The 23,509-nt window shown below is 42.6% G+C and overlaps 1 protein-coding gene across 3 annotated transcripts in view; it reads right to left on the bottom strand.

Moving 5' to 3' along the window:
* Positions 1 to 7,765: 7,765 nt before the first annotated feature.
* Positions 7,766 to 23,509, bottom strand: part of TRPA1 (transient receptor potential cation channel subfamily A member 1) — a 121,996-nt gene continuing 106,252 nt past the window's right edge. For 2 of the 3 annotated variants that reach the window (XM_083187247.1, XM_083187246.1), the window contains exons 21-28: positions 23,125 to 23,214; positions 22,250 to 22,425; positions 21,620 to 21,749; positions 18,636 to 18,818; positions 16,766 to 16,834; positions 13,248 to 13,367; positions 10,353 to 10,450; positions 7,766 to 8,914 (exon numbers count right to left, since the gene is read on the bottom strand). In XM_083187247.1, the coding sequence (XP_083043373.1) occupies positions 8,710 to 8,914; positions 10,353 to 10,450; positions 13,248 to 13,367; positions 16,766 to 16,834; positions 18,636 to 18,818; positions 21,620 to 21,749; positions 22,250 to 22,425; positions 23,125 to 23,214 (1,071 nt within the window). In that variant the 3' untranslated portion in view covers positions 7,766 to 8,709. The remainder of the gene's footprint in view (positions 8,915 to 10,352; positions 10,451 to 13,247; positions 13,368 to 16,765; positions 16,835 to 18,635; positions 18,819 to 21,619; positions 21,750 to 22,249; positions 22,426 to 23,124; positions 23,215 to 23,509) is intronic. The other variant, XM_083187248.1, reaches the window with a different exon arrangement.

Consider the following 23,509-nt stretch of genomic DNA (forward strand, 5'->3'; position numbering starts at 1 on the left):
ATCATTCACCTCTATATGCACATACACAGGTTGTGGAGCATTGTGTGCTACATCGTGAAATGTGTGCACCTGTCATTCCAATGATGAGTGTTGTCAGCTGGTATCTGTTGGAGTTCGTGTATGCTTTCTGAGTCACATTTCAAAACATCACGTTATAATGCTTTCCTTACATATGTAATGAGTATGAAATTGTCATACACCAACATGTTGCATTGTGCCTTTTTTAGCAGCGTATTTATTAGTAGACGGTTGCGTGTATTATTTTCAGCACACTGTATATACAGTACGTCTCTCTATACATTGAAAGCATGCTGTTGGTTATGGTGGTGTGTGTATATCAGAACGGTCCGCGTAAGTTTCTATTCGCATCCAGTTTGTTAATGTAAGAAGGATTAATAAAGTTAATACTAAACAAACAATTTTTTAGACCAATCAGCAAGCACCAAAAGTGATATATGTACCTGCAATTAATAACTGCGCCATTGCCAATATGACTTCAACCAGGGCTAGCGCGTTTTCTACCCAGGAGCTGGTGGCCTTGGTTGAGGTCATGGACCGGCGCCTGGGGCCCAGGGGCCCATATGTGTCCAACATGGACAAGCGGCGGGCATATAATGCTGCCCGCCGCCTAATATACACCCGGACCGGCGTACAGAGAAGCCTGGCCCAAGTCGAGCGGCGCTGGTCTGACCTGCGCCGGCGCCAGCCAGTGATGCTGAGTTCCATTCGCCGCCATATTGCCCGATGTAAGTTTTTATTAACTAGTATGTCTGCGTTTTTTTTCCAATGATTTCTGTACTTTTTATAAATATGTTCATGAGTATGTGGGTGTATAGGGGGTGTATAGGGGGTGTATATGGGGTGTATAGGGGGTGTATATGGGTGTATAGGGGGTGTATAGGGGGTGTATATGGGGTGTATATGGGTGTATAGGGGGTGTATATGGGGTGTATAGGGGGTGTATAGGGGGTGTATATGGGGTGTATAGGGGTGTATATGGGTGTATAGGGGTGTATAGGGGGTGTATATGGGTGTATAGGGGGTGTATATGGGGTGTATATGGGTGTATAGGGGGTGTATATGGGTGTATAGGGGGTGTATATGGGTGTATAGGGGGTGTATATGGGGTGTATATGGGTGTATAGGGGGTGTATAGGGGGTGTATAGGGGGTGTATATGGGGTGTATAGGGGTGTATAGGGGGTGTATATGGGGTGTATAGGGGTGTATAGGGGGTGTATATGGGGTGTATATGGGTGTATAGGGGGTGTATATGGGGTGTATAGGGGGTGTATATGGGGTGTATAGGGGGGGTATAAGTAGTCGCTCTGTTTTTGGGTGTAGCATAGCAATTAGTTTGCATGATAAATGTCTGAAATATAACAGCAATGATAATTTGTAAGGTTATGAGCATGACTAATGTGAATTTTTCTTTCCCCCATTTTTATGAAACCCAACCTTCGATTTCTATGCCATCAACATGAAAATTTCAGCACGGGCAAGGGCACGCATGGAAGCCCGGGAGGAGGCAGCCCGGGAGCAGGCAGCCCAGGAGGAGGAAGAGGAGGAGGAAGAGGAGGAGGAAGAGGAGGAGGAGGAGGAAGAGGAAGAGGAGGAGGAAGAGGAGGAGGAGGAAGAGGAGGAGGAAGAGGAGGAGACTATGGGTCCTGCTGGTGACCACCAAATTTCTACATCCCCTTCCACCAGCCCCTCCCCTACCCCCACCCACACCCCTACCCCCACCCCCTCCCCTACCCCCTCCCCTACCCCCACCCCCTCCCCTACCCCCACCCCCTCCCCTACCCCCACCCCCTCCACACCCCATTTCCAACCCCCCTACACCTCTCCACCACCCACCCCCAAACCTCTCCAATCCCCACTCCAACCCACTACCAGTATCCCAAGTCCTATCCCATCCCCCTTGCTCCTGACCCCCCCAACCACCGGACACCCAACCAGCGGCGAGCAGGATGGCTCAACTAGCCGTAAGTAAATAATGTGTCTAATGTTTACCTTCTACACATAAACAATCACAACAACCACATATGTGTATCCAACATCAACATTAGTTGCAACATATCACTGCAGAGCGACCATGAGGTGTGGCCTGTCCTTCTCCAGGAACAAGGGTCCCCTTGGTGTTTTTTTGGAGTGTGGCCATGCCTCACCCCTTGAATAATTGACATAACAGTACATCCAATGAGATATCCGACATTAGTGGTGTTGTAGTTATGTGGGTCCAGGTGTTGGGTAACTCCACTTCCCAGCATGATGTGCAACATTAATTTTTTAGATTGTTTTGTTCATAGTGTGTGAGGCCATGCGGATGCATGCTTTACAAACATAGCTTTAGGCCTATAATTTGTACCGCAATGTCCTAAATTTAAAATAGTAAGGAGTGCGTAAGCCGCAACAATGTCATAACCCTTAAATAGCACAGGCTAATTGTGAGGTTAGAGGTGAGTCCCCCAAAACCAAACTACCAATTGGGATACAGCATACATTTTTTTTATCCCCCCCCCCCTTATTATGTTTGTTCTAAATAAAAGTTTTTGGAAAGTTAGAAGTTGGCTGTGTTTTTAATCATAAATATGTGAGAGGGTTTGTAAGGGCAGGTACATACAGATGTGTCATGTAAGTTATATTGGTAATTTGAGGTGAGGGGTAATGAATGATGTGTGAATGTGTGTGTTTTGGGGTGAAATAACACATAGTGAAAAGGCATGATTTTTTATTGTTGTTAGATGAAAACATCACACATAACATCAGGGTAGGTATACATGTTAAAAAAATCAGATCAAACTAATTAGGGACATAATTTAGTACATACACACAAACACCAACATAAATTTATTTACAAGTAAAAGCAATGTGGGGACACATAGATAGTGATTAAAATGCCACATTAGAGCATAACAAATATACATGTAATGAGGGTTAAAATGTTGTTTTATTAGGGTCTTTATTAAGGTAGACAATTGAGTTAATAGAAAACAATAATTGAATAACAATTAGAATAATTAATTAATTGTCAGAATTCTAGTTGAAAGGCAAGATTTGCAGGTCCATATATGTGAAGGGTATGCCAGCGTGCACGGACGTACGCTCACTCTCACGAGCGGTGACATAAGCTGAGTTTTCTATTGAAAACAATAGGGACCCGTCCGTGCAAGCTGGCGTACGCTCAGATAGCCGCAAGAAGTCGGCGGGAAGACGGACGAGAGACGTCCGTAAACGGTGGCGTACGCTCTGTTGTACGCCAGTTGTCGGAGTCTAAGGTGTGAGCCGTCCGTGTACGTTAGCGTACGCTCAATTGTACGCCACTCCCCTTCGACGTTGTTTCTGGCCGTACGTATGCGGATGATTTGTGGGTTGACTTAACCTCAACGGCCGCATACGGAGAGCGTACGTTAATATGGAACGTACGCACGTTTGGCCGCACCGATCAGAATAACCTCCAGTAGTACTACAAGTACACAGTTAGACTACACAGCAGCACTGAGAGACAGCCCCAGCAAATAAAAAAGATTGCGTTCAAGCTCAAGTTTAAGCCCCAGCAGCAGCACCAACACACCCTCTCCCAACCCACTACTAGACTGGAGTGAAGATGGCGGGCGCAGTGCTCGGAACCAGGCTCGGAATGATGACGTCGGTGGGGGCTCGAATCTCTGGAATCCAAGTCTGCACATCTCTAAATTCAGAGATGTAAGCAAACTTGCTGATTTGCGTATACTGTACCTCTGATGGTTATTGATCTGCACATGTGCCCATAAGTGGATGCAACTACAGCCCCAGTGCACCATAGGCCGTAGTATGAGTGGCATGCTCTGGCTGGTTGGGGGCAGGATGATGACTATGAATGTTTTATAAAACGTGGGCATGTCGGCCTGTTTTGTAGGTGTGCCAAGGCCAGATTTTCCAGCTACGTGATAGCGGACATACTGAGTAACCTGCAGGTTCCTTAGTCCGATGTTCTCACAGATAATGCAGTGGATCACAGATGCCTACAGGAGTCGTCTATTTACCAAACCTCCCAACTGTCCCAGTTTTTGTGAGACAGTCCCATTTTTGGCACTACAGTATGCGTATCTATTCTCAGGAGACAGAGGGGTCTCATGCCAGCAGCTCATACAGCGCTGGGCATGCTCCCATAGTGATGAAAGTGGGAAGTGTAGCTCATGATAGTGGCATTACCACAAAGCCACGCCACTTTTTATGTGGCCATGCCCCCTTTCCATGTGCTATTAGTGCCTTGATTTACTAACTGTATATTTTAAGAAGCCTGTATTTACACAAGATGTAGGAGCTGCAGGCCGGGGGAAGGAGAATTGAAGAGAAAAAACATTCAAATAATCGGGCAAATGCTGATTGGCTGAGAGAGCTCTCTCAGCCAATCAGCGGCTACCCATTCTTTTGTATACGATTTGTATAGTTTTTTTATTTTTTTTAAATCTCCTGCTCTCCACTCATAATCCGCTGGGAATGGAAAGCTGGGGGAGAGCCTCTCCTGTCTGGCACTTCCCCGCTTTGCAGATAAGTGTGTGCCAGCAGTGCAGTAGCTCTGGCACACACCTACGGACCACATCAGATGCTATACATTGCATGGGCTAAAAAGCACCTGCGATGTGCCACTGATGGGCTTCACATAGGACTTATCTTATGTGCAGCCTGTCCGACCTCTGACTCACTAGACCGTGCATCAGATCAGATGTCATACACATGCAATTTGGGCCAATTTCACCTGATTTCTCAGCCCAATCCACCAGAATCAGGTGAAATCGGGCCCAAATTGCATAGTGTATCGGGGCCTTTACTCTCTCTCCAAAGCTGGATACATGTCCCCAATAATGAGGTTCACTTCCCTAATCTCTATACTAAAATAATTTTCACAGGAATTACAGACCGGAAAAAAATAAAATTCAAGACAGAGGTATGTACTGTACAAAGAGGAAAGCAAACAATTTTTGCAAAAACTGACATTTTATTTGCATTAAGCATAAATTCTCACAATAACTTTTTGTATCTACATGAATTTGTGTCAGCTGCCTTACATTAATGTTGGTGTAGCTATGGAAAGAAACAACACAACCAAGTATAACTTAGACCAGGGGTAACACATCAGGTGGAGGGTCACTTATTGTGCACCCGTGGTGTAGGCATTACCCTCAGATTACTAAAATGTACCAATTTAGTCATGACATAGAATTAGCTGCTCTGCTATTACAGTATGTGAGATATGGTTGTCTCAGCATAATTTACACGGCAGTACATATGTCTATCACATGTTGACGGGTCCTGATAACAATCACAGTTCAGTGAAGTTATGGCGTAATTTGGATTAAATTGAATTTCCAAGCTAAGTATTGTGGCAGAACTAGAAAGTTCTCACTAAATAATATTTTGAGTTCTGCAGCAATTTTGCTTTGCTGTTTTTCAAAATGTATATTCCGCACTGTATATTCCGCACTTCCGAACGTACTGCCTATAATCTGGGATGATCGTCTATTCGGCACCTCTATGTGGTATGGTTGGGGCAGGAGTAGGGATTTCTGTAAGGTGCCCTGAAGATCAAATTCCACCACAAAAACTTCTCACACTTAAGTATAGAATGAAGACAATATCCTGCATTCTAATCTAATTAGAATGTTCATTTTTATACCTTCTACTTTTTATTTTAATAAATATTATGTTGTATAAACATGCGAGAAAATACATTAACACTTAAGCTGAGTATTTTGGTTCAGCCGAACTGCAGTACTATCTACTTTGCCAACTGGTATTGCACTTACCAGTCATCTACTCAATAGGGATTATTCTGGTTGATTCGCTCAGATGTGAATTTGCATCCTTGCGAGTCCACCGGATCCCGCTTTGCGAATGGTGGTACGCCGGCCCACTATTCGCATGGCACGCAAGTTTGTACTGGTTGCGAATGGATATTTTACATAAACATCCATTTGCAGCCTGCGGGGGGAACACCCACATCATTCGATGGTCACCTACCATCAAATGATGTGGAACGTGCACGCAGATCTAAGGTTCCTCAGAGCAAGCTTAGATCAGCGTGTGTATTCTGAGGGAAGTGGCGGGCAGCTGACATCCGTGGATGTCAACTGCCCGCCCTGCGTCATCGGTCCATTAGCATGAGAACACCCAGCGTTCTCATGGGATATGCCATATGCTAATGGACCGCCCTGCAGCCCCACCCTATGCTCACAAGGATGGGTGCGTGCACCCATAAAACATTGCCCCCCGTGCAAACGCATGCGAATGGACCTGAATAAGTTCCAATGTGTCATGCCTGATGTCACTACCGGTTGGGCATTAAAAAACGCACACCCATTTGAAATGTCATTCACAAGAAGTTCCATAAGCAAGTGTACAGGAGTTTGGTTAGACGGCCTGTTCACACATCCAGGTGCGGCACGCCAATATATTTGCAGATATAGCAGGCATCAGCTATGCAAAAGGGCCAACAGGACACTGTGAACAACATTGATCACATGCAGTATATTTTGTCTGTACACACCTGCCAATACACTATAGCTATATCATGCTGGACCGGGCAATATATCTGACAGATATATCTCAGCATAAGTCATTAGTAGTATAGTCCCTAGTTTTTCTCTTCTGTTTATGTTTGTATTTATGTTTTTTGGTCTTGATTGTAACAATCTAATAAAAATTTATGTGAATGTTTTTTTAGACATGTCTAGAAGTTAAATGACCACTATCTGCTCTGCATTATCTTCAGTCGCCAGGTGCCCTGTGCCATAAGAGGAACCCCATCACCATTTTCCAAACTATAACCATTGATGGGAAACCGACTTTCACAAAACCAGATATTGTAAATAAAACAACTTATATATTCATTTCCTAGAAAACCAAGGTGTTCAGACGCCAAGGAAAGGCAAAAAGTACACTTCTACAGAGCCGCCAAATTATTATTTTAGGTTAGTCTTCAAATGACAGCAACTATTATTCCTGAACTATTACTCCATCATTTTGGGGGATCTTTATGGATGAGGCCCTATTTTAAATTAAACTGCGTATACCAGTTAATGAAAAAAATCCATATTAAGTAGTTATTTATAAAATGAAAATCTTAATCAGGACATGATAACGGCTACTTGTACTACGAGAATAAAGTTTTGTGTTCAAAAGAAAATTAATGTCTACTTGGTACTTGTGAGTTATCCGGGCTCCCGATTTTTTGATTGTATGCCTTAAGTTAAGGCATACAATCCGATGCGATGCGATGCGATATCGCATCGCATCGCATCGCATCCGACCATCGGATGCGATGACCCGATTTTTCCATAGGAATCAATGTTAAAATGATTCCTATGGAAAAAGGGGTCTTTTTCATACCCCTACTATCCAAGTGGGCATGGAGTTGGATATAAACCTGTGGCGAGCGTAGCGAGCCACCGAGCCCGAAGCGTGGCGAGCGAAGCGAGCCCCGCGAGGGGACGGTATTCCGTGTCCCCTCGCGGGGCTCGCTACGCTCGCCACGCTTCGGGCTCGGTGGCTCGCTACGCTCGCCACAGGTTTATATCCAACTCCATGCCCACTTGGATAGTAGGGGTATGAAAAGGACCCCTTTTTCCCATTGAATTCCATGTTAAAATGGACTCAGTCCATTTTAACATTGATTCCTATGGAAAAATCGGGTCATCGCATCGCATCGCATCGCATCCGATGGTCGCATGCGATGCGATGCGATGTCCCGATCCGACCCGATTTTAAAATCGGACGCCCGGATAACTCACAAGTACCGTCTACTTTATATTATTTAAAGAACAAATGATACAGAAAAATAAAACACAAATACATATGTTGTCCTTGGAAATAAAGTTACACTAGTACCTCAGACATGGTGTAATGGTGGCTTCTGACACATTGAAGGAGCTTCACTGAGAACAGATGGAAGAGTTGGCATAAGTATAATATTGATTTTAAAGGGTATATCCCGAAATAATACACTAATGTGGATCGATCCCCTTTTCCGGCGACCCTTTTTCCAATAAAGCTGTCTAGGAATGTAGCTGTAACTTCAGAAGCACTGCAGGGCTTCCGGGAAAGGGATGGGGTTACCCATGTGTACTAGCTTGGAGTAATTACAGGTTTTGTTGACCTCAAACTACAGTATAGAAGATGGAAAATCAATTTCCACAAACAATGAGCATGAAAGTATAATTAATACATAAAATGGAACAATGAAATAGATGTACAGTAAGTCAAACATTTCTATTCCAGGTCTATAACATTTAATTAATACATACAGTTCTACAATATTATATCATGTTACAATAAAATATTATACACACGTTTACCAAAAGACAAAATATATAACACATTACAAAAAGAATATAAATGTATATCGGTCTTAAAATTATTATTAAAACTTTTTTTTAAATCCACAGAAAAATTGGATTTTTAGAAATAAGATCATAAACAGCAATCCCACATGTAAGTTTTCATTTTAATAGCAAGAGAAGTACCATTTCTGAATAAATCTGATATTCAGTTTTCTTTCGTAGCCTCCTACAAATATTAAAAGAAAAAATTCTAAAGGGCAAAATCAAAAAACTTCTACTATAGAATATATTTAAACATTTAATCCCTACTGAGATGTACACAACGCGTTTAGGCATGTGAGATGCCAAATACCATTTAACTTTGTTTCTCCATGCAAATGAATACTATTTCAAGCATTTACATTTTTGCACTTCATGGCTTTCACAACGCATTCCCACTTGCTTTCTTTCCGTTCCAAATGATTCTTTGGTTTGTTATGTTTAAATATATCCTGATTGTCATCATCTTCTGCCTCATTTACAATTTCCATTTTCTGAATGATCAGCTTGATAAGATCATGTTGCTTTTGCATAATTGTGGACAGATCCTTCATCCTAAGGGTATATGGATAATATAAAGATAAAACAAAGAGTTTTGGTTATAAGGGCTCATTGAAAAACAATGGAGGTCCTTTATAAAGTATAAATCACAGTTTGGTCATATAAATGCAGCACTGAACCAGCCGAGAGCCTCAATTTGCTAAAGTGTACCATCGAGGCTCATAAGTGTGCAGGGCCAGAGATGGACAAATGCAAAGGAACAGGAGTTGGGCATAGTGAAAGTGGTTCTAGCAAAGTTTGGAGAAAGTTCATCTCAACCTGTGGAACAGTCCAAAAATAAGATTTCATTTTGAGCACGAATATTATAATGATATACAGGAGTAGAGTTGGTGCATTTTCAAGTGTGTTACTTTCCATGCAGGGTTAACTTGGTAGATAAGGACTTGAGTTCTGCACCAAATCAAAGCTGACAAAGGGAGATCAGGTCTCTCCTAATGAGACAAAACATTTTCTATACACAGTGCATAGTAAAAAGAAAGAAAAAAGCATGCTAGACAGTACAACCTTCAATATTACTGGAAGACCACAAGTGTGGAGTCTCTCAGACAAGGCCAACCCTGACATATTTGGTGCATTAGATAAGATTTTAACTGGGGAGCTCGTCTCACCAGAACCCTTTACACACACCTGGAAAAAAAGGGTGTGGCTGCTTAAAAATGAGGTTGCCTAATAAAAATTGCTTCCCACCATGGGTTTTTCTATGACATACACTCACTGCTCATCTCCAGATTGGACTACTCCTCCTATCTGGCCTCCCTGACAAATCCTTCTATCCACTCCAGTCCATCCACAATCCTGTTGCCTGGCACATCTTCCTCATCAAACATACTACATCCACCTTCCCTCTCTTACAAACTCTACACTGGCCACCTTTCAGATTCCAATTCAAGCATCTCACAATTGAATATAACGCTTCGCCCTTTTAAATGCCTGACCTTATCTCAGTTTACCTTCCCGCCAGTCCTCTTCACTCCACAGATGCAAGCCTCCACTCAAGCTAACTGATTATTTCTTCCCATTAATACCTTTACATTTTTGCACGTGCTGTGTCCTACCTCTGGTATTCACTACCTTTCCCTATCAGACTCTCTACCTTTATACAAAATTTGAATTGTGCTCTAAGACCCACTTCTTTATCAGACTCTCCCCTTTAGAATTGTAAGCTCTCACGAGCAGGACCCTCATGTGCTTTTTCTTCTCTTACTTAAAATACACTCTACAGTATATATACTATATATCTATACTGCTTACGCCATTTGATTTCACCCCTGGTTTCTGCCACTATTTCAGTATCATGTCCACTGATGCAGCAGAGTTTATATACCATTTACCTGTCCTACATTGTCTTGTAATTTAAGTTATTTTTTTTATTGTGTTGCTAATTAGTTTATGTACTCTTGGCAAAGACCAGATGCAGCTGCCAAATACAAACCTGTTCTTCTGCTTCCAAAGTTCCACTTCCACTGTTGTGTCATTGTTGGGTATTTCAGCTTTGAAGTCTTCACAAGACAGGAAATAAGTAAGAAAGTTCTGAAAAAAAGTAATGTATACACTTTGCTTACATTTTATTTTATATAGCTGACAGCATAAATGCACCACATTTACAATAAAGGTAATTACCATTTTTACAGCTGTTTGTTTTTATACTTTTGAAAAAAAATTGATAATAAACTTCCAGAAACTTGTCAAGTTATACAGTCCTCTCTATGACATGAAATCTATAATTGCACACATATCCTGGTTCAGGGCCGGATTAAGGTCTGTGGGGGCCCTGGACAACAAATTTGTGGGGGCCCCCCACAAATCATGCCGACAATGCTGCGCGTGTCCCCCCCCCTAGTTAGCCAGCTACCCTCCCCCAGTCAGCCCATGCCTCCCTCGTGCCGCCTTACCCCTCCGCTCAGCAGGGACCTGCAGATCTTCTCTGTGCGGTCCCGGCTCCCCTCCTGCTTCTGCTATGTAAATGGTCCATCACAAAATGTCCGCCCCCATACAGCAGACAGTTTCACAGAACTGTCTGCTGTATGGTGCGGACATTTTATGATAGTCCATTTCCAAAGCAGCTGTAGGCAAGGGGGAGCCTGGACCGCACCGCAGAGAAGATGTGCGGGTCCCTACTAAGCGGAGGGGTAAGGCGGCCGTGGCACGAGGGGGGCATGTGCGAACGGGGGGCCCCCTGATGTGTGGGGGCCCCGGGGCGACCGCCCCTATCACCCCTGCTTTAATCCACCACTGTCCTGGTTACAGAGAATTTCTGGATGATTTTGCTACAAAGATAGGCAGGTGTACTGTAAAAGACACAACCACCATGCTGCTATTGGTTAATGACATTCCTTTGGTATTAGTTCTCCTGTATTGAAAACTACATTAAGCATGCATTCTATTCTTATTTAAAGAATAATGGCTTGACAACCCACACCACACCACAGATGATTGGCATCCTGCACCCACAAGAAAAAAATACTGACCCCACAGGAAAAAAATACACTGATTCGCATAGGAAAAAAATAAAATATTTTAGAATGAAAAAAAAAAAAGTTCTACCACAAACAGTCCACAGTCTCCAAATCACCTTGCTGGTACACAGCTGTGGGGACCCAGGACTAGAGTTTATAAAGTATCATTTGTCATAAACAAAGCTCACATTTCCCTTGAAGCAATGTAGAGGTTGAGTAGTGCGACCAGTGCTCTCACCAGGTATTCCAGGTTCTCGAGAAAGGTAAGGGGGGCCCTGCCTATTTTTACAGTCCCAGGCCCCACAATTTCTGATGGCAGCTCTGGTAGTCATTACTACAGTAACTGTCACATTTTCAAACATGCTGCATTAATTTCTACTATAGATCCACAGGTTGCTTGAAAAGTATGAACTGTTAGTAGATCTTGAGGAAAGGTTTGACCACCCTTGTAATCAGTGGCGTAGCTACCGTACGGCAGCCACCGCGGCTGCTTGGGGGAGCAAGCGCCATCGGGGCTCAGCACACTGCTCAGAGCGGCCCCCCTTACCCCTTCGCATGCCGCCGCCGCATTCCTGCCTGGTCCGGCACCGCAGATATCTTCCTGTCGTGTAATGAAAAATTACACGGCAAAATGGCTGCCCCCATACAGCAGACAGGCCTCCTCTAGCATCCTTAAAAACTGTCTGCTATTAGGGGGCAGGGGGGTCTTAACTCTACTTGGGTGGGTGGGGGGGCAGGGGCTATTTCGACGGGGGGGGGGCGCAAATATAGTAGTTACGCCACTGCCTGTAATGTATAGTATGCAGTACAACAGCGCCCATGGGTACTGCAGAGTATACCCTGCTCCTCTGCCTGCCATGTGAATGAGACCAAAAAGACCGCCAGGGAAGGAGAGTGTGTCACTGACAGGACTATTTGAATTTTGGACTGCGCTGCAGCCCAACTGCTTCAGCCACTTAGCATGCATCTTTAAAGTAAATGCCTTGTAATTTATAGTTGGATCAGTGTTGATTTACCAGGCATGCAATGGACGGCACAGCATATTAAGATCTGATCGCAGAAAAAAATTGTTCTCAAAATGGGCAAATCCATGCTGCACTGCAGGTGAGACAGATGTAACATGCAGTGAGACAGTTACATTTGGGTGTGTTGAAACTGAAATCTAAGCTGCAGTGTAAAAATAATGCAGTCAGTATTTACCCTGCACAGAAACAAAACTCACACAAATCTAACTATGTTTCCATAGTAACAGGGAACAGAGGGGTAACTGGAAAAGAAGCATCAGCCTAGTCCTGCACAGACCACACTGGTCAGAGAGGCATTGGCACAGGGCAAGCGGTTTTGCCGATTTTGAGAACAAATTTGTACTGCAATCAGATCTGAATTAGGGCCAATGTGTATGTTAGTGAGCCAGTCAGAGTAGCTTGGAATGACACCGTGAGAGTACAGCCATGCTGTGTCGCTGTTTGTGAAAACAGCTGGGTACACAGTAACCGATTGGTACCCAGGTCAACATTGCCACCAACAGGACCTGGCAGGGGAAGAGGCATCAGCAAGTTCATACACTGGTAGCCATGGAGCGCTGGCAATGCTACAGATGTCCTCCATCGTCCTGCATGTACAGATAATGGATGATGACAGTGACGACACACCGGGAGTGCGCATCATCAGTGACACAATGCGCACACACTGGACGATTTGAACAGTTGTATGTACCCAGCACCTTTGCTTTTTTTGGGTAGGCTAAATTTAAGAACTTGAATTAAGAGTATGCTCCTCCATGCAAGGCCTGTAATGCTGGAACCTATGCAGTCATTGGCACAAAGCATTCAATCATTTGAAAGATATAGTGAGATCAGTACAATACTCACGGAGTTGATAGCAAGTCCCCAGATTCTTGGACGATTGGGATACACAATGGAACAGACTTGATCCACTCGCTTCAGGAACCAGTATGGCAGCTTTTTCTCTAAGTTTGTGTGCAGACTCACCTAAGTGCGCACAAAACAAACAACATAAACCATGCAGCATACACTCTGACGCAATCCCTGCAAAGCATGCTATATCTTAACGTTATAGAAAGTATAATTTGTCTTACTTCTACTTGCATGTATATTACAGTATATTCAGCTTAGGCCTGATTCCCATGTGGATGCAATGCCAATGTTTGTACAGTTTTTAACATAGGAGTGGAAATGTGCGTGAGCAGTGATTGATTAGTGACAGCAGAGACAGAGAGGACTTATTTGTAAGGTAAGTGACAGATAATAACCATTTATGGGAGGTAATGGGGCGTTCCAGCGGCTTACTTGCGACAGACAATTTCAGCAAGCATAGCGGTGCTTCCAATAATGGATCTCGGTACACAAGCAGCAGATCAGAGACACCATCAGAGTCTCTGTATAGATACCTGCGGCATCGTCATTAACATATTTTAGCAGATTATTCTATCGCTTATAGCAAACTGCTATACAGTATGTCCAAGAACTGGATTAAGAAATATCATCTACCCGGTGTCCTGTCCAACATGTGCAGATATGTGTATAACACTCTCTGAGAGGAAGGGACGACACTCCAGCCATACCTCCCAACATGACCCTCTCCATGAGGGACACAATGCTCTGTTTCTGGACTTCCCTCTTAATGTATGATCGCCATCACCTGTTTTAAGCAGGGTAATTGATAAGAGAGGTGCTTCAACACAGGTGATGGCAATCATTAATTAAAAGGGATGTCCGAGTACAGAAGATTGTGTCCCTGCTGGAGAGGGTCATGTTGGGAGGTATGCTCCAGGTCATCCTTTCACAATGGGGTTCACAGACACTGGATGCCATGTTTTGGGAGTGCATATTTTTGGGAGTCTACTTTTACTGATATGTAGGAAATTTATACTAAATATTTTGTGATTTGTGAGAAAGTAGAGCACTTTTATTTTACATTTCTTATGTAACTAAATAAGCCGTCACTGTGTCTTATAGTCCAAGCAATGCAGTGACTTTCTATAATGACATAATTTCACATCACAACTTTCATTTGGATTCAGAGCCAGATGGAAAATAATTAAGAAGTTCACTGAATGATTTATATTTGCGCATTTTATATAACGTGTCCTTTCTGGCCATTTCTGGCTGCAGTGCTGTCCTTCTGACACTAGGGGTCACCACAATAATGTAACTGTAAACCGACTATAGATTTTTGCAAAAACAAGGCTAGTGTGCATGAGAACTGTATATGTAATGTAGATGTAACTGCTACATAGGCAACGATATCTGAAGAAAGAAAGTTCTGAAGAAAGAAAGTTCTGCAAACTATGTTTACAAAAAAATACAAAGTCATTTATAGAGGGGGCAGCTAGGGGAGTTTTAGCTTGCTGCTGTTCCCGTAGCTGTGTTCCCGAACATAGGGTGCAGAGATAACAGAGAGGCCAGGCCTGCAAATGATTAACAATGTGCAAACAGGCAGGAACAAGCACTGTGTTTTACTATGTATAGCTATTTTTACATTTCATTTGTAGTTTTAGTTTATAATTTTTATTATTATTATTAATATTATTATTATTATTAGTAGTAGTAGTAGTAGTAGTAGTTGTAGTTCAATTGGAACAACAGTAATAGAACAACACTGGGTAATAACAGTCAGAATCAGCTTTATTGGCCAGGTATACTTGCGTATACTAGGACTTTGTTTTCGGATTGCTGTGCAGCAGCCAGGTGGGTAACAAGTAAACGGCATACAGTATAAACAATAAACAGGTGGGGGGACATGTACAGTCATATAGAAAGTTATTCCGAGGGGACACCGTGTTAGTTTATGTCCAAAGGGTTATGGCGTGACTAGACAGTGAGGTGTTCATGAGTTCACGTGTCAACAGGTGATCCGCTAGAGGAAAGAAACTTTTTAGGCTTCTGCTGGACCTGGGGGGAATATCCCTGTAGCGTCTGCCTGATGGCAGTACTTTAAACAAGCCATGGCCAGGATGTAGTTGGTCCTTGACTATCTTCGTTGCCCGCTTTTTTGCTCAGGTAGGAAGGCCCTGATCACAAGCTTTCAGTCTAGAGGGAAATAGGTATTGATACACAAGGAATAGGTGCTTCCTGTTGCATAATATTTACACCATTCCCCCTTGCATGTATGTCCCCTCTCTGTCAGGGCAGTAAGAGCAGTCAGCGAGAACGGGACAAGTCTTAGGACATACCGTTCTCCATTATTATATAGATCCAGATCAGCTGATGGCACTGTTACATTCCTAACAACTGCATTTCTAAGCAGGGGTGTAACTCCCAGAGGCAATGGAGGTACCAGCCTCTGGGATCCAAGCCTTCAAAGGGCACCTGCATGTATAGAAGCACCTGTGTGGTTCACAGTGGGATCCAAATATGACTGCTCCTCTTCCAATGGAGCCCTGATAGCACCTGCAGTAGAGGACAGGATGGTTCCCATCTGGTACCACCCGACCTGTGCTACAGCAAGCAACGGTGCATCTGCAGCTGCTGCTGCTGGACTATGAGATGGGATGCACCAGAGAATGCTTATATAGAATGTTCATGAGTCTGACCCTGAGCCACCGGCCCTTCTCAGAGCTCTTACATTTATTTATTTATTTATTGGGGGGGCACCAAAGTCCAAATTGCCTCCAGTCATTTGAGATGAACTTACGGTATTATAAAGTACCCCTATAAATAAATTCCAAATCCAAAATGAAAGAGAACTGATAACAGTGCTGTGCAGCTCAGATCCCGTTCCCTTTGGCTGCAGTGTTTATATAGTTACTACACAAGCCTTTTTACGTAAAGGAGCCTTCACAGGCTGTGCACTAAGTAAACTTGCATCCCATAAATAATGTAACCCCGAGCATTTTGTAATTTATATGTATATCATTTTCTTTCTACATTGTATTCCATGAGTCGTTTTAACGCTGATCTGCAAAAACAATAAGACTACACAGTAACTCAGTGCTTTGTATTAATAGTGTTTAAATGAGAATTTTTGTTTCCATTTTTCTACAGCAACCATGTAATGTTTCTGTGCAGACTATTATATCACTTTCACATCGCAATGCTAGCTCGGACCCGGGATCGAGATTCCGGTTCGGACCCGGAGCTTTCACATTAAACCCGGGTTGTCCGTTATACAGAGGATGACCCGGGCAACAAAATCATGTGCACTGCAGGTGGGGCTGATGTAACATGTGCAGAGAAAATTAGATATAGGTGTAATATTGTTTCTGTGCAGAGTAAATACTGGCAGCTTTATTTTTACCCAACCCAAATCTAACTCTCTGCACATGTTACATCAGACCCACCTGCAGGGCATATGGTTTTGTCCATTGGAGAGTGAATTTGCCTTTGGGAGCGAACCAGAATAACCTCCTACAGTATATGTTATTTACCTGCATTGCAATCCTCTTAAGTGCTGCATTCCGCTGGACTTCGGCAATGTCCCCAACAGCCAGACCAATCTATAGTACAAGAAAAGATAGCATGTTTATTGTATAAATAAAGGCTCTTTAGTTTACATATAGGATCTTTACTTAACGGTTCATACTGTAGTTACACTGACACAGTGGAATCAAAAGTAATTGACTGCGATTCCATTACAGTGTAAAATGCATGCTGAACCACAATCAGTTGTCAATCAGCTTTTACCTGTCAATTGCTGGCTCGGCTGGTCTTGTCATAGTTGTTTTAGTCGGTGCCTGTCACATATATCAGGTTTGCCTACACATTTTGGGACAGATGTATCAAGGTTCAAGAAGTGATAAAGTGGAGAGTGATAAATAACCAGCCAATGAGCTCCTACCTGTCATTTTTCAAACCCAGCCTGTAACATGGTAGTTAGTAGCTGATTGGCTGGTTGTTTAGCACTCATTGTTTATCACTGATTGTTCTAGGCATTATTTAATGCAGAGATTCCTTGCAGAATTGCCAAAAGATTTATAGGCACTCACACAGTGCCCATAGCAACCAATTTGAATTTTTTTTCTATAATTTTCTCAGATACGATAGACAGAATATGATTGGTTGCTATGGGCAACATAACCTCTTTATTTTTAGAAGCTTTAGTAAATGTACCCCTTATTGTGTTATAATGAGAGAGCAACTTTTCTTGTTTTTCGTTTACACCTCTGGGGGAAGCAAATAAATCCAAGCCAGGTTTCCCTGCCCAGATTATCTGGTTATACAGTACTTACTGCCTATGACACTGCAGCACAACTTGCAAGTAAGTGTGTGCTGCTAATGGTTTATGGCATGCATCAATTATATTAATTACATTATCCCTTGTTATCACACAGCACCTTGCCTTATGCATTGATGTAGAGCCAGGGCATCAAAATTAGATCAGGCATACTCATTTTCCATCATTGCCATTGGAACTATTATGGGGGTATTCAATAATGGATTCCGACTGTCAGAATGTCCCGACAGTCGGAATCCCAGGCCACTTTCCTTTCTTCTCACAGTGGGCGGGATGTACTTAGGGAAAAATGCGGTAAAACCCCTGTTTTCGGGGATATTCCCGCATTTTCAAATGTACTAAGACCCGGCCGTCGCGTCTTCGCCGGGCAGGGTATCGCCACCTTTGGGTGGCAATACACTATAGAAGCCTATGGGCTTCTTTTTGCCGCCAGCAGCAGACCACAGACGCCGACCCAGTCCCGTCCTCCACCAAAATCCTCCTCCCCCTAGCAACATGTCACAGCCCGAGGTCCTTCCGGCTGCAGGGGAAGAGGCGCCGGGGATAAGCGCTGAAGCCCAGGGATGAGACGGGGAGACATCACAGGTATCGCAGGGGGCCTCCGTCACCGCATGGTGATGCTAGTCGCATATGTTAGTACATACAGTATGCGCTAGCATCGCTGAGGTGGTGTGGCGAGGGCGACAATGTATTTTAATACATCCCGCCCAGTAACTGAACAGTTGGAATTCAATGTTCTGGCTGCTGAGTGTCAGAAAGTCTGTGGATTGGCGAAAATGGTCACAACTTGTCGAAAACTGGCTGTGAACTCGACAATTTGCTGCCTTTTCTGACAAAAACAGACCCGACTTTTAAAAAGTCAGATCTGAAACCCTTCAATGCTGTCATGAACAGTAGCATTGAATATGTGAGTGCTGATACCCCCCTATAACTTTCCCATTGAGATCAGTGTTTATTTTACGAACATACATACTAGATTATTTATTATAACCTTACAGTAACACAAAAACGTATGGAAACCAGTAAACATTAGATGACAATACTGTATTTTTGAAATAACTTACAAGCAAGTTCATCAGCAGTATAGGGATTAACAGAGTGAATATAATTAGATGAACAAATGTTAAAAACGGGTATTCAATTTGCTGTTCAAGCATAGGTTGAAGGAAACCATCTTGATAGTTAATATCTCCAAGCATCATAGTGAACGTCTGCATTAAGGCAAGGTAGGGATTGCCAAATGTAGTCTAGAAAAGAGAAAACAACACAATTAAACCACACAATATAGTATTAATGTTTTTAAACATGTGACAAGCAGCAAGCATATAATATTCAATTGCTTATTTATACTGTAGTACCACATTCCCCTCAGTTACCTGACAGTAATGGTCTTAATGATCCCAATTTCCTACCAATCTTATTTTTTTTTCACGTATATTTCTGACCTGCATTTTCTTACAATCACAAATCACGAAGCGTCTTTCATCAATGCATTCATTCCAGCATTGATAGCTGAGATGAATACAGTATATGCAGAGTGTATGTAATTCTGGTGGAGTGATGGATGGATAGTAATAAATGAGGTAAACTTTTTACTTCGCCTTGACACAACAGCTCAGTAGCGCACGCAGGGGGGGTTTCTGAGTACCCAGAAACCCCCCCAGGAGTCTAAGGGCCTTAGGATGAAAGCTGAGGGTCCCCTCTTTCCATGGGTACAAGAATTTTAAAAATCGGCCCTAGGGAACCGGAGATATCGGACTTCAAAGCAGTGGTCCCCATCCAAGCCTGTTAATTGCTCTTCCCAGTCAGATATTTCAGGTTCTGTTTGACTTAGAGTTTTTCTGAGGGTATATTCCAAAAGCTGGGACTCTCCCCCTGTGAGGGACACTAGGAGCTTGTCTCTACTGTTCCCAGAACCAGAGATATCAGCCTTCCAGCAGGTGGTTACTGCTCCAGCTCTACACACCTGGAATGTAGTTTTATATACTCGTTGGCAGATTTCTCTGCCTCCTGAGCTCTGATCCCCTAGTCCCCAATAGCATTTGGTAGGTGGGATTCTCTAATTTTTAATTCCATTAAAATCTAAGAAATCTATTTCTGGGAACTGGAGATATCTGCAGTCAAGCAAGCTGTCCTCCCACCAGAAAATTATGAATAATAAGCCCACTCCACTATACACCCCTCCTCTGCATATTAAACATCCTCTACCACCCTGGAAGTTATGTATCAGGGCCCCTTCATTCAGCCCAATGCCCCCTTCTCCCACCATCTGTGCAGTAAAGGGGTAATTAGTGGAAATTACTGATCCAGGCCCTACATGCTGAGCGGTTGATACACTACCCCCTACCACCTGGGGGACATCAAAGCTTCCCCCACCCCTACCACTGGAGGATCAGTAGGTGCCCCAATACATTGCTATGCCCAGGGGTCTACACTGCTGTTGACACCCATGTATGTATGTATGTATGTATGTATGTATATTATTATTATTATTATTAATATACATTTGGTCTATCTATAATACTTTAACTGACCCGGCATATACTGGGTCACCTAAATGTCTATCTCCGTGCTTTGCTCCTCCCCTCTTGAAACCACCTTCTGAAAATCCTGCGTTTGCCACTGCAGCTGACATTCTAACAAAGCACGATGTTCACTTTAACTCACTTACCTACCTTTGCACAGTCTTAGGGCCAGATGCACTAAGCTTCAAAAGTGATAAAATGGAGATTGATAAACAACCAGCCAATCAGCTTCTACCTGTCATGTCACAGACTGTGTTTGAAAAATGTCAGACAGGAGCTGATTGGCTGGCTGTTTACACTCTCCATTTTATCACTTTTGAAGCTTAGTGCATCTGGCCCATAGTCATCTTAACTTGCAGTGAGGACAGACTCTCCTTCTACTATACTAAGCTACACTTGGGACATTAGCATGTATGAAGTTAGATATTAGGAGAAAGGATATTACACGATTTATCAGGTGTACAGCCCTAGCAGTACAGTTCTATTGCCCAGAGTCACTTTTGTTTGTGACTTGGGTCCTCACCCACCTTACAGGCCTGAGGCATGCTTGAATCCACAGGCATAATTCCTGATACATGGTAGTTTAGTGGTGTATGTTACCAGTGGCAAATGCCAACTACCAATATGTGAGTAGAGGCAGAGTAATGGCAAACCGAGCCGTGATTGGCCCACCACAGCTGCTTGTAATTTAAATGGACGCTTGCAGCAAACTCTTAAAGCAGCACGGATGGTGTAATGGTTAGCATTACTGCCTCACAGCATTGAGGTCAGGGGTTTGATTCCCACCATGGCTCTAACTGTGCAAAGTTTGTATATTCTCCCCGTGCTTGCTTGGGTTTACTCCGGGTACTCCAGTTTCCTCCCACAATCCAAAAATATACAGGTAGGCTAACTGGCTCCCAACAAAATTAACCCTAGAATGAATGTATCTGTGTGTACATGAGGTAGGGAATATAGATTGTAAGCTCTACTGGGGCAGGGACTGATGTGAATGTTCAAATATTGTCTGCAAAGGCTGCAGAATATGTATGCGCTATATAAGAAACTGTTAATAAATTAATTAATTAATTAAAACTAGCAGCAGTGCTGGCCGATATATTAGTACAGGTTGACTTTTTGCTGCATAAAAGTGCGGATTGACAGGAATTTTGCCGGGGCGGACATTCTGAGAAATAATGCATGGGGAGAACACTCAGTGTGGTTTGTTTTAGTAAATGACTAATTCCATTTATTCTAAGCATAGCAAAAAAGGGTAAACTGACATGTTATGCATTCAGTAATTAGATACCGCCTGATCATTGGCATCCTAGATAACAGCCTAGGTCCTTGATGGCTAACCTTGACACTCCAGCTGTTGTTGAACTACACATCTGATGCAGAGCATGCTGGGATGTGTAGTTCAACAACAGCTGGAGTGTCAAGGTCAGCCATCAAGGACCTAGGTGTGCCCTGTAGACTATTTCATGCATTCTGTAATAACATATAAACAACACTGCATTTACAGTAAATCCTGCATACTGAACCTGGGGATATAGGATTACGAAGAAGCTCAGTCCAAACGCCAAAATCAGGAAAAAGAATAGTACAACAATTCGGATCAGGGTTCGCAGAATTTCCCAAAACATTACAATATATATTCCATATGTTTCAAATCTAACATAAATAAAAGGAAACAAATAAAAAGAAACATTGTTATCCAAAATTCCCATCTTTATGAATTACAAACTTGTTTAGTTCTTCCACCACCAATTTACTAATGAAATTTACTAATCAAGTACTCAATGCAATCAGTATAAACATACAGTATATCTATTTGGCTTAGTTCTGCCATAATAAGTAATAATTCTGTGTAAGAACGTACTCCTATTTTGTCCTGCACATTGTGAATCTGACACAACTAGAGTGTAAAAACACAAAAACTAAGGTTTTTACCGCATTTGTACTTTTGTACATCCTGGCGTTTGAGTGAGTTCACAACTGTAGCTTGATGCATGCTCAGTGCGATCACAGCTCATGCGCAGTCTGCTGGTAATCGCTCTGTTGCATGAACATTGGCCATTGTGTACAAAAATGAATGAGGCCCAAAGCACTTTGAGAATCGTAGATTTACATAGTTCTAAATAGTTATATACAGTATAGTTAGATCTTATTACCTTTGAAGGTAAATCAGAAAGTTGACCCAGGATGAGAACACAGCAAAGGCTCCAGCTTGCCATTGCCAGAAGGACATTGAGAGAGTTCCTTTACATACAGATGATACAAAGAGAAGGCTTGAAATATGAATTATCCAGTCTAGAGCATTACTGCTGTCCAATAGGTACTTCAGTCTCTAGAATGCAATAACACATACAGTAAAGAGCATAGTTACAATTATACACCATCCTATATACTGTAATACATGTGAAAATCAACAGATTATTCGCCAGTGCTATCTGATCGCAGTACAAATTTGTTCTCAAAATGGGCAAAACCATGTGCACTGCAGGTTGGGCAGATGGAACATGTATAGAGTCTAGAGTTAGATTTGGGTGAGTTATTTTGTTTATGTGCAGGGTAAATACTGGATGCATTATTTTTACACTGCAATTTAGATTTCACTTTCCACATACCCGATCTAAATTTAACTCTCTCTGCACAAGTTAACCTCCCGCCCCTTCTCAGACTAGAAATTTCGCAAATATAAGTCAGGGCTGGTGTTACATGGATCGCTAAGCAGCAAATTTATGCTACTTAGCGAGGCGAGCCAAACAGAATCACCCCTTATAAATCTGTAGATGTATGGCCAGCTTAACTCTCTCTGCACATGTTACATCTGCCCCATCTGCAGTGGAGCATGGTTTCGCCCATTTTGAAAACAAATTTGTCCTACGATCAGGTCTGAATTAGGCCTTTTTATACTGGAGAAGTTTCAGATCATTTTTTATAACAGAATTTCTAAAATTACCTAAAAAAATTGTTCACTATTGGCTGGTAATTTTTCAATGCATGAAATAATATACAGTAGGCATCACTTCTTTGTATACATTACCTGTTGGACTATCTGTACAAGTTCTTTCAGAATCCCAAGTATACTCATGAACGTCACAATGCCCATGCAGACGCGTGTGAAATATGTGTCCTGCAGACATAGGATGTATAGAGGATGACGTTACCAGCCTTTATTAGCATTTTACAGTACATCTTACAGCGACAGCAAAATAAACATATGAATATTGAAAATTCAATTATTATATTATATTTGCTCAGTCTTCTTCCAATATACGAGAATACTGGTGAGTGCACTCTTAATTTCAGGGAAATTGACAGTTTACCGAGGCAGGTGCTGGATAATGTATTAGGTTCTACTGTCGCAGGTGATACCATCTTTTCATATAAGCATACAGCATGTTGGTTTTTTTTTAGTTTTGTTTTGT

Source organism: Crinia signifera, chromosome 5, assembly GCF_055691185.1.
Source record: "Crinia signifera chromosome 5, ASM5569118v1, whole genome shotgun sequence".
NCBI classification, from domain to species: domain Eukaryota; kingdom Metazoa; phylum Chordata; class Amphibia; order Anura; family Myobatrachidae; genus Crinia; species Crinia signifera.